This window comes from Sander vitreus, chromosome 2, assembly GCF_031162955.1.
Source record: "Sander vitreus isolate 19-12246 chromosome 2, sanVit1, whole genome shotgun sequence".
In the NCBI taxonomy this organism is placed as follows: Eukaryota; Metazoa; Chordata; class Actinopteri; order Perciformes; family Percidae; genus Sander; species Sander vitreus.
In genome coordinates this window covers 11567305-11579523 of record NC_135856.1, presented here as the reverse complement: position 1 = coordinate 11579523, position 12219 = coordinate 11567305, and the positions used below count along the sequence as shown (strand labels likewise).

At 40.7% G+C, this 12219-nt stretch overlaps 1 protein-coding gene across 1 annotated transcript; it reads right to left on the bottom strand.

Annotated features, from left to right (window-relative positions):
- Positions 1-2829: 2829 nt before the first annotated feature.
- Positions 2830-10963, bottom strand: LOC144535341 (somatostatin-like receptor F_48D10.1). The gene is made up of 5 exons (XM_078277761.1): positions 10382-10963; positions 9183-9323; positions 8761-9033; positions 8024-8170; positions 2830-3030 (listed from the first exon to the last, which is right to left on the bottom strand). Exons 1-5 carry the CDS (start codon positions 10961-10963, stop codon positions 2830-2832), a joined length of 1344 nt encoding a protein of 447 aa, XP_078133887.1.
- Between the last annotated feature and the right edge of the window lie 1256 nt (positions 10964-12219).

Below are 12219 nucleotides of genomic sequence, written 5' to 3'. Positions count from 1 at the left end.
TTACTACATAATGCCATTAAGACTGTGCACAGTTGCCTGTGTTTCTGTGTGCAGAGGCTACATAAGTAAAGAAGGAGAGTCAACCTGACATGCAAGTCTGTGGTCATTACAAAGATTGTCCGTCTCCAAAGACCTTTCTGTGAAAGAAGAAACACAACATCGGATAATGACTAGGGGTGTGAATCTTCACTGGTCTCACGTTTCGATTCGATTACGATTATCCTATCAATGCTTCGAATCGATTCGATATCATGATACATCACGATGCGTCACCTCCTCAATATTATTATTTATTGCTACACATGGTTTTCATCAACAAATTCAAGCAGTCAGATATATATATATGAACTCCGTTTTTTATTGTATCTGCTCTTAATAAAGACACTTCCTGAATGTAGCGGAGTCTGAACACAGCAGACAACAGACAAAAGGCAAAAACAAAAAAAGCAGCGACCGGAAAATCAATACGTAACATCAGTAGGCAATAATCGGTTATGGTCTGTCACTGCATCGATGCAGAATCGTCTCGGTTCACATTGCGATGCATCGATGCAATGATTAATTTCAACAACCCTAACAATGACACAGTATAAGGATGCAATTTCTGCTATTCCTCTCCTCTTAAGTAAATTATTAGTTCATAAAGTTAGGATGATGGTGTAACAAATACCAATCGACACAGCACTAAAGCTTGAGGATGGAGATTCACTCTTTACCTTGAGAATGTATAAATGTCATAAACTATTCTTAACCCCAAGTTTCACCTATGAATTTATCCTGAAGCTTCTGACCTTAGATGGTCTTAGTCTTTGATATATATATATATATATATATATATATATATATATATATATATATATATATATATATATATATATATAGATATATGGGAATGTATAAATATATGTGGGAATGTACAGACATACTAAGTTTAGAAGTTCAGAAATGTGTGGTTTTTATAACACCATTTTATTCCAAAATACCCAACAAACATATAGCACCGAAGCATCTAAACAACTGTATATAATCTGGTAAAATATACAATATGTTATCTGTATTTGCATTTGAAAGCCTTCCGTCTTAACAGCTTTGCTAATATTCTTCTTGCAGGGGCAGCTTCCATAAGTTTCTCTCTCATCGCCTCCCGTCCTTACATTCACCTGATGAGCCTCTTTTCACTGCGTGCCACAGATTAATTTTCTTTTTTTCTTTACATAGAAGTAGCTGAAAAAGCATAAACATCGACCATTGAGATTTTTTCACAGCTAAACTCATTCTCACAACTACATGTCCCATAAACTCATTCCATTGATGTGAACATTATTTAGTTCTTATCAGCTTGTATTGAATAACACAATGACTGATTTTATAAAGGGATTGGTTGTGTGGTGATATAATACAAAGACCAGAAACGGTTCACATAAGCAATAATAAAGCAATACTTTAGGTGAGCTAAGTGGCCAAAAAGAGAAGCTGTGTTCAAATTGTCACCCGTTTTTTAATAAAAGCTGGCAGGCCAACACGTTTGCAATATAAGCATTTCAAAGGCTAATGGAGGGTGTTGTGGCAGAGGTACTGTGCTGCCAGTCTGATCCGAAATAGTCACTGCATATGTTTTCTATTAAACAGTAAACAAGGCGCTGAGCAAAGCATGGTCACACATTAACAGAAGCAACAATATATACTGCTATAAACCCTGGATTTACCAGCACCACATGTTCTGCAGAGAGAAAACATGAATACATGTTTATGTGCAAAACAGCCGCAAATGCACACGCATACAAGACACGCAAATACACAAAACCACAAATTAATAGGCATATATATACAAAGAGGGCTAAGGGTTTTGTGTTCAATGCTGGCTACATGTTTACAGAAAAACACTCAGCAGGGATAGATTCACATTTCCTGTGACTGAGAAGCTGATAAACCGCAAGCATTCCATTTTCTGAAAAATAAAAACAGTATTCAAGAAGGATTACAGCAGACTTTTCCCACAAAGCTGTACAAATGTCAACTTCATTAATCACAATTTACCCGTTTAAATTATGTGAAGAGAACAGAAGTAAGTGGGAGCTTTAAACAATTTTTTACTATAATACAGGAAACATTTACCCTAAATTTGTGCATTATGCTGTTTAGCTGTTTACAGTAATTAAAGCAGTAGCAGGTGAGGTGTTTATCTGAAAATACCTTTCATTTTTTCAGCCGAAATCACAACGTGTGGTTGCAAAAGAGAACCCTGTAATGCCCGGTTTACCAAAATAAAGTAAATATACCTGCAGAGAATCTTCTCCACTGTGTCCTCAATGGCATTTTTTGGTTCTGATAAGAAAATACATTCTTACATTGTGTGTAACAGAAGAATAGAGGGTGAGAGAAGGAAGGCCTGAACCTTCCTGTGTCTGTTAAGGGGCCGTCATAATTGCTGAGAGCAGCTGAAAAGGCACTTTTGTCAGATGGTTGGATGGAAAGAAAAATGGAGCTTGTTGAACAGCTGGCTGATTCATACAGGTAAAGATACACATCGAGACATGAAAAATATTCATGAGGTTGTTCCACTGAAATGGATCCTAAATGTTGGAATGCATGTAGAATGAGTGTTCATGTGTGTGTCAGAAACTAGCCGACTTTTACATTGTAACTGCAGAAAAACATCAGTTTTTTCTATTTCGATCAGCTAATCAAACCCCTCTGCTTCCAATTCTGTAGTCTCATATCATGTTTTTCCTCCTCAGCTTCTCTTTTTACTTCCTAAAACACAGTGATGTTCATCGTTCCTTGGCTCCTGTTCCTGCGGAGCTATGAATGCTGGAGAGGAGGGCGTAGTCAGGGCGTAGTCGGGGCACCGACGGAGGGAAGTTCAGCGCTGGTTACCATGCAGGTTACCGTGGAGGCTGCTGTGGAGGTTACTGTGGTAGTGGTGGGTCCGATTCCTGGGCAAGTGGGGGGAGGTTGACATGAAGGGGTGGAGCGGTGCAGGTCTGCTGCTGTGTGAGAGATAGGCGAGCTTGGGGGGTGAGGAGAGATCTTCAGAGAGAGGAAGAAAAGGGCGAGATTCATGGAATAAAGGAAGAAGGCAGCAAAAGCAGTGGGAAGGTAATACAAATGAGGGGTGGCATGTTAATGAAGGCAAGAGGAGGGAAAAGGTGGAGAGAGTAAGAGAAGTTATTTCAACTTTATGTTTAAAGCAGAGGTTTCCAAACTCCACAAAGGAAACAATATGGTTCTGCAAAAAAAGTGAATAATAACAAGCCTATTATAAGTTATTTTTTGCAATAATTACCTAAAACTTGCAGCAGTCTTCGCTTTCCTCATTACTTCCTGTCATTCCCCCAGTATAAATATACTGATTTTAATTAATGTTTGTGTGAGGTGCTGCTGAGAGGTCTATCTGTATTTCTTACTGTAATTAAAAAAAAAAAGCACAATGACATACAGGGAAAATAAAGGTCAAGTTACAATCCTTAATATTTTTGTGAAATAAAACCCCATTAATGATAAAATATATGAGTGCTCATTGTCAGTGGCAGAGTCCATTCCCCCACTGGATTTTTGTAAATTGTCTTCACGCATGAGGGCTTCACAGGAAAGGATACAGCATGTAATCCATTAAACTGTGCTGTAACCACAGTAACCACATGTTTGACCAAACCATCAGGGCTAAAATCCTATGGATTACAACTTTAACTTTCGGTTTCTGTTTTTCCTTGGAATCCTTCCCCATTCTCTCTTGTGTGTCACTCTCTGGGCCCTATCTTGCACCCAGCGCAATTGACTTTGTACACCAACACATGTATCATTTCTATTTTGCACCCGTCGCACAGCGGATTTTTCCCTCCACAGACTCACGTCAGTAAATTAGGGAATGAACTTGCGCTCCCGGGGACGGTTCAGCAAAAAGAGGAGGCGTGTTCCGGTGTGCCAGTTTAGTTGGTGATCATGTTAACTGGTGATATTTGCATGAAATACAAATATCCATGCCCTGCGTTCTGCTCTGCCTCCGCCCCTCGGATGCCAGCGGCTCACATTTTCACGAAGTGACCAAAAGAGTCGATGGACTAGCTTCTATGTCATCTATACCACTACACTACACACCACTGAAATGATTTTGTGATTTCTATCTATATATTAGACTTTTAGTCTAAGTTAAAACAGGTTAACATATGAGAGAAATATACGCCCATTTAATGCTTTAGTTAACTGGAGATATCACAATTTAACATGGGCAAATGCAAGCCTCGAAACAGTAAAGTAGGTCATCTTTGCCTCACATACCAAAACCTAACTGATGTACAACAAACAGGCATGTCCCCACTTAACACTTTATTCCGTTTTGGGGGTAAAAATGAAACACGTCAGTCATGCACAAACATGATCTTTTATCATTGTTATTGTGGGCCATCTCATACGAAGAATGTGATGGCCTATCTCAGCACAAACAGTCTCTTTCAACCTGTGCCACAAGTCAACTGATTATAGTTGTGTTTAATTTCATTAGGCCCATAGTATGTCTGTGTCGACCCAGAATCGCGATTTTTGTCTTATGGTAGCCATAGATACACTATTGTTATGACCATATGGCCATTGAATGTTTTGCAGCAAGGTGCTGATCCACGTTTTCTTAGTGTTATCTTATTCTCGGTTAAGTTATGAAGTGAGTTGCAGCAAAAGTCTAGTGATTTGAAGTGAAGAACGAATATGAAGTTTATTTTCTCCGAGTTTGACTTTTATTTATCCCACACATAATTTGTTGGCCTACTTTGATGACACAAAATGGTCATTATGGTATATGATTACAAAACTTCGATGTACTGAGGGAGTTTGATAACATTCAGATATGTTGCTGTTTCAGATTCCTAATATGGGTCTAATGAAATTAAACACAAATATAGTTATTAGTTGACTTGTGGCACAGGTTTGTGCTGAGATAGGCCTACACATTCTTTGTATGAGATGGCCCACAACAACAATGATAAAACATCACGTTTGCGCATGACTGACGTGTTTCATTTTTACCCCCAAAATGGAATAAAGTGTTAAGTGGGGTCATGCCTGTTTGTTGTACATCAGTTAGATTTTGGTATGTGAGGCAAAGATACCTACTAAAGATGACCTACTTTACTGTTTCGAGGCTTGCATTTGCCCATGTTAAATTGTGATATCTCCAGTTAACATGGGCGTATATTTCTCTCATATGTTAACCTGTGTTAACTTAGACTAAAAGTCCAATATATAGATAGAAATCACAAAATAATTTCAGTGGTGTGTAATGTAGTGGTATAGGTGACATAGAAGCAAGTCTGTCAACTTTTTTTGTCCATGACATCCAAGGTTCAAATCCCAGCTAGATCTCTAGTGCGTTGTTTCGTTTTTATTTTTTTCCGTTCATACAGTATGTGTCGTATTTGTGTGGATAATGCTTAAACGGACATGTATTACACATAAACTGGTGATGTTTTTAGCGATATCCATTATTTTGTCTCACTTGCAAACACTTTGTGAAAATGTGAGCCTCTGGCACTCAAGGGCCATTATTCACTGATTTCATGCAAATATCACCAGTTAACATGATCACCAGCTAAACTGGCACACCGACGCAAACGTTCCCTAGTGCTATTTTGCAGTTTCAGAAAACAATTCCACCACAGACCAGAAAAAAACTATTCTAAAGTCAGTGGTGCATTATTCAGATGCTATTTTAAGGACGCATGCTTGGCCATAAAGTAGAGTGTGCACACCGCGCATACACTTTGCTTCTCTCATCTCACGGACCCAGCAGTTCCCATTTCTGCAAACCATACATTAATACAAGGAAAAATATGACCTTGTTTTACACAACATTTCCATGAATCATGGATGTGTTGATGACATAAATGAGGAAATATTAGAGGACTTAAGGAGATGTGATGTTGAAATGCATGTGCTGATGCCACTTAACCCAAATGCCCCATCAACAGCACGGGAGAGGAGAGACAGAAGAGCTGCATCGTCTATAGTGAGGTAATCTTGGTCAAATGTTAGACAACATTGCAAATATATCACCATGAGTTCATAACCTCGTGATTCAGTGAGAGTGAGCTTTATTTATTTACATTTTGTCAAAAAGAAAAATCAATAGCAAACGTTGGTCTCCTCGGCTGTGAACCGCTCCTGGCGTGTGCCCATGGATGTATAACCCGCAATTTCCACCAACTGCGGAACGGCTGCGGTTCGGCTCCGCTGCGTGTCGGCTCCGTGCTCCGCCGTCCTTCAATACCCACCAGGTCCTGATTTGTTGCGGAATGGCTGCGGCCATGACTGACAGCTGAAGTCACGAGGACCCACGAGATCTCGCGAATTCACGCATGATCGCGTGATATAACAGGATGTAGTTTCTATAAACAGAACCACAAAACCAACAACAGTTTGTTTCAGGCCTGTTTTCGCCCATTATGACGTTTTCAAGGTGTAGTACAGGGAAACATGATCTGCTGTGAGCACGGTGTATTTTATTTTGAAAATTAACCGGATGTTTTATTTTGTTTCTGTGCTCTACTTCCTGTCCCGCACAATCTGCCCTGTGCTGAATTGCTGCGGAGCTCTCCGGTATCTGTCAAAAATAGAAGCTCTGCGTATCTGCTCCAGAGGGCTGCGGATCGTCAAGGCTGGGACGGAGTCGGAACGCAGCCGTTCCGCAGTCAGTGGAAATACACACGTTGACTTTAATAGAAACCTAATGACTCCGGAGCGGATCCGCAGCCGTTCTGTAGTTGGTGGAAATTGGGGGTTAAGAGCGTGCAACTAGCAAATCCGCCATTATAATAGCAATCCGCCATGGAACAAGCGCGCCTGCTTTAAAAGGGAATGTGAGATAACGCTGTGATTGGTTTATTGCACGTTACGGCCAAACCACACCTATGAGTAATGTAGCTACTTCAGACCAACCCATTTTAGATTTGCGTTGGGTGCAAAAGTCATTTATCCCGCCGGTATAATAGCAACAGCGCCAGAGATCTGCCCACAAAGCTACTTGCGTTTGGCGTTTGATACTTGCGTTTCAGATCGTTAAAATAGGGCCCTCTGTCTTTTTCTAACATGTTTCAAGAAATATTTGTTGGTTGAGAAGATAAACAGAGAGAGATACGCTGAGACAAAACAGACATGATTTGTGACCAGGAACATGAACCAGCCAACCTTTTGGGGGTTGGTCGGTGTGTGTGCATGTGTGTGTGTGTGTGTGTGTGTGTGTGTGTGTGTGTGTGTGTGTGTGTGTGTGTGTGTGTATTTTTCATTGTATTTCTGGTCCCATGAAGACTAACCAGAGATCCATACATCAATAATTGAGGACTTTGCATTGACTCACTAACTGTATTCTGTATGTACTCTGTGACTTTTGGAGGAAGTTGTAGTTTTGATCACCATGAACCAGTTGAAAGAGCTTTGGGAGAGTCTCATCAGAGCCACTCTGACAGTCTAATGCACCTCACAGCTTCTGTACAAGTCTAATTGGTCAATCATCTAATTGGTCTTTTCTAGACCGCCCTCCTCTTTCTGACACACACTCCCACCTTCAGAATTTTCCTCTAAAGCAGCGTTCATTTACCATCTTTCTTCAATTAGCTGCTCAAACCTGGCTGTTGATTTAAACTTTAGTGGGTAACTTTTTTATATTAATGAACGTCCGTTACATTCAAGCCAAACAAACAAACTAAAGCATCTAAACAACTATATAATCTGGTAAAATATACTATATGTTATCTGTATTTGCATTTGAAAGCCTTCAGTCTTAACAGCTTTGCTAATATTCTTCTTGCAGGGACAGCTTCAACTCGAGTGAAGATACTGTAATTACCTCTTCTGAAGAGTCCATCATGTTTTTTAATCCTCCGTGTCCTCCTTGGCTACTAGCAGCTGCGTGGAAGAGGGGTAGGGGCGCATGCGCGATCACGGAAGGCTTGTGTCATGTGGATGCAACAACAGTGGTGTCAGACAGAAACTACGCACTATAGCTTTAATTTAGACACACAGACACACACACTACCTGGCTGCTCTGGGGATCGTGGTAAGCCTGGTTACGAGTGGAGAGACGGATGCAGTCGTGTGCTGTGGTTTTCTCAGTGCGTGGAGCACTGGGGTCGCCATCATCCACACCATTGGCCTTGCACCTCACACTCCTTACACACAGCACCTGCAGGGCCACAACAGCAATTACCTGTAGAGACTACGTCTGAAATCTCCAGGAATGACAACAGCCATTGTGTTAAAGGTCCATTGACCATACGTATGTAATAAGATAAGGCAACATTTGACTGTACACAGTCATTTTGGACACACTGTTACACAGTAAAGTATACTCAATTTACAAGTTGTAGTCTCATTTAAAGATAGTTACAGTAAAGCCGCTATTTGCTGATCTTTTAGCATCTTTCATATTGTTCTAATGACATAAGTTTTGTCTTTTAGAAAAAAATGTAATGAATATTGATTGAATTGCATTTAATTTAATTCGACATTCCCTTGTTGACTTCCCCGCCGCTATCATAAGTGTTGTTCCATTTGTCTGAAAAACTAAGGTGAACTTTATTGCCTTTGGATGGAACCATGCTAAGCTAAGCTAAATGGCTGGCTGTAGCTTCATCTTGACAGTGGTATCAAACGTCTCATCTAAACCCGTCTCATTTCTTGGCAAGAAAGCAAATAAGTGTATTTCCCCAAATGTTGAACTACTTCTAACTTCGCCTTTACACAGTTTTTATACCCAGAGGACATTCAACCTACTTTTCTAAAGCTCTGTCTGAAGTTGTCCGACAAGAAACCGTACAGCACCGGGTTGGCACAGGAGTTGGCGTAGGATAGAATGACAGCAAAGAAGTAGATGCCAGCAGTGGCGCTGGACTCTGGTATAATGACCACCAGATTGACAATGTTGATGATGAAGAACGGCAGCCAGCAGAGCACAAACACCACCACGATCACCACCACCATCCGTGTCACCTTGCGCTCTGAACGCCGACGCTTGGTGAAGCCCGCCCGCGCCCCTGACGACTTCATCTGCACCATTATGATGATGGTAAAGAGGATAAATATGAGAGTGATAATGATGAAAATGAAGGGGGGAGAAGGGTGTTGAGGATTACAGAAATAATCATTATGTCGGTGCAGATTACAGTATGAATTTATACGCCCACACATATAACGACCTTGATAACGATAAGTAGGTAGCAGAGGCAAATGATGAGCAGCGGTCCAAAGAAGCCCACTGTGGCAGTGTAGAGAATGAAGGCTGTTGACCACACGTTCTTTGGCTCTGGCCAGTTCATGTTGCAGGAGTTAAATGTGTCCTAAAAGGAAATGAAACCACCTGAGTAAAATAAATTAAAAATTCAGCCAAAATATCTGCTCAGACAAGGGGGAGGTAAACATTGGACTTTGAGGCCCACAGGTTTTATAAGTACAAAGCTATGTTATGCAGAAATGGGATGTTTGGAGAAATGCAAAATACATTATCTGCTTTCATGGGCTTTAAAGAAGCACATTTTGCATTGTGGAAGACGTGGGCCAACAACAAACAACCAGCAAGTAAGTCCTGTTTTTATTAAACCAATGGTCTTTAGCAGTACAGCACGGCATGTTCAGTAACAAAGCAACTTTGTCAGAAGTGACGTTCTCCACCTACTTCTGTTTTACACTGTAACAGTTGCCAGCAGGTTGTAGAGAGCAGCGAGAGTCAAAAACAGTAATGTTCTGAGCTATAAAACAAAACAATGAGCTTTAAGATGCTATAACGATCCATACAGCTGGGGAGAACTACAGAGGTGTGTGATAAAATGTTAAAGATTGTTTAGAGCAGTTTTGAATTAAAATGTTAACCACTAAAAACTGTTCATGACAAACTGACATGTTTTGACGATATGCCTTCATCATTACTTTTCTATTTGGCAGGTTTCTATAGATCACAAACATCAGTTTCTTTGACTGTATTAAAATTAAAACACTTGCAACCACAAACACAACTTTGACAAAACACGAATAAATATAAACATGTTTTGAATCCTCCAGCAAATAAAAAATTAACATATTTACTGTAATAACATCAATGGAACAATTTCCAGTTTAATGCTAAGCTAAGCTAACCTCTCATCTAATTCTCTGCAAGAAAGTGAATTCAGTGTTTTTTTGCAAAATGTCAAACTATTCCTTTAATTCTGATCTTGTGACATGTATTGTATGTTATCATTATTGTTGATAGTTCTTTAAGGAAATATGTTTGGTGATCCTATATGAGTTTTTGACTGGACTGAGTAGAAAATGACTATTTATTTTTTATCAGAGGCAGCTATTAATTAAAGCTAATTTGTATTTAAATAGAAAGGGTGGTGACCAGGACTGCAGTTTATACCTGAACATCAGAGAAGATGACCACAGGCAGGACCACCACAAAGGACACGGCCCATACGGCTGTGCTCACCACCTTGGCCACGCGGGGGTGTCTCCACTTGGTGCTGCGGATTGGATGAACCACAGCCAAGTAACGATCGATGGACATGACCGTCAGGCAGAAAATAGATGTGAACTGGTTCATAGAGTCTGCCGTCATGACCACACGGCACAGGAAGGAGCCAAACGGCCAATAGGAGAGCACGTTCTGTGTGGTGAGGAAGGGGAGCCCGATGATGTAGAGCTCATCAGCCACAGCCAGGTTCAGGATGTAGATATTAGTGACTGTCTTCATTTTGGCATAACGCAGCACCACATAGATGGCCAGAGTGTTACCAGTCAGACCCACCATGAAGACTGTGAGGGAGATGACTGCTGTCATCAGAGTGCTGCTGCCTTGAAAGGGGACACTTTGAGTGGACAGGTTGGAGGAGATGTTGAAGAGGTGGAGGTAGGAATGGAAGAAGGATGAGGGAGTGGCTGCAGAGGATGAGTTGAAGTCTGATGCAAGGTGAAACCAGTCAGGCTGGTCTAGGGGCTCCATTGTGGGTTTCAGATAAGAAGATGGTGCCACAGAGTCCAGCTGTAGATTTGCTTCCTCCAGTTTTCACTGACTTAGAAGAAATACTTTACTTCTGCCATGCTTACTTTGGAACAGAAACATGAGGAGAATCAGCAACCACCACACTTCAAGATATCAGGTGAAAAGACCTGAAAAAGTGGTTTGACCTATCTGATCTATATCTAATCTAGTGTGTCTCAAATTGAAGTGTGTGTTTGTGCGCCCAAGAAATAGAGGGTGATTCATAGCATGTAGGTGGGTCCTCTGACCACAGCTGAGAGCCGGTACTCCTACCTTGTCTGTGTCTTCTTCTTGCGTCAAGAGGAACTCCAAAGATAAAGATGTGTTGCCTTGTATGCTACATACTAACACGTTTTTGATAAGGAGTCGTATCCGTAATTACGCACCGGAAAGTCTCATCCTACATGACACTGCAAACACATAATTCATCTGACATAATTCAAGAGGGAGTATCGCTGAGAACAGTGCCACGGCTTTTGCGCACGACTTGACTAAAAGCTCTTAATAATGCCTGCGTTATGAATACAAGCAATACTGTATATGTATGTTATGTCTGCACTGATTGTATATCAACTCTTTGCTTAATGACTTGTTGTAGCCTACTACCAATGCAAAGTTGTCTTTTTAAATCACGCATACACTACAGTGTTGATTTATTCAGAGAGCAAGAAGAGAGCATGCTTACTTTGGCGAGCAACGGGGAAAGTCCAAGTCTTTCTGTGATCAAATTAAAAGCAGTAGATCCCCTAAACCAAACTGCTCATTGTCAGTCATTATCATTGTCTTCTGATTCTCCAAAAAATCTCCAATATCGATGGATAGCTTGTGTCCGAGTTCCCAATCGTGCGCTGTCCGCGGTGCTGAGCAGAATGTGTCAGCAGCAGCAGCTCCCTGCTTCTCCTTCGCCCTTTAACTTTCTGCCCACAAAGCTCTGCTGCTTCTCTGATACGATGTGTTGAGAGAGAGAGAGAGAGAGAGAGAGAGAGAGAGAGAGAGAGAGATTATTATACTGCTTCAGTGGTGTGGGGCTCTTCAGTTTGATTATGACATGAGAAGAACCAATCAAGCAACTAATGTACTACCTATTAGATAACCTCCTTGTACTAGATTTGAACCCTTTAATGTTCACTCCAAGAAAAAAACCCCAATGTAAACATAATTATTTTGTATTTTTATGTTATTGGGGCACTAATAACATAAAACTAATAAAAATGTTT

What these genes read in the sequence shown, in the direction of transcription:
- LOC144535341 (XM_078277761.1), bottom strand. Translation starts at nt 10,963, where the DNA reads ATGGAGCCCCTAGACCAGCCTGACTGGTTTCACCTTGCATCAGACTTC. An exon ending in TCATCTTCTCTGATGTTCAG is followed by an intron (nt 9,324 to 10,381) that starts GTATAAACTGCA and finishes ATTTCCTTTTAG; the next exon opens with GACACATTTAACTCCTGCAA. An exon ending in TCAGACAGAGCTTTAGAAAA is followed by an intron (nt 8,171 to 8,760) that starts GTAGGTTGAATG and finishes GTGGCCCTGCAG; the next exon opens with GTGCTGTGTGTAAGGAGTGT.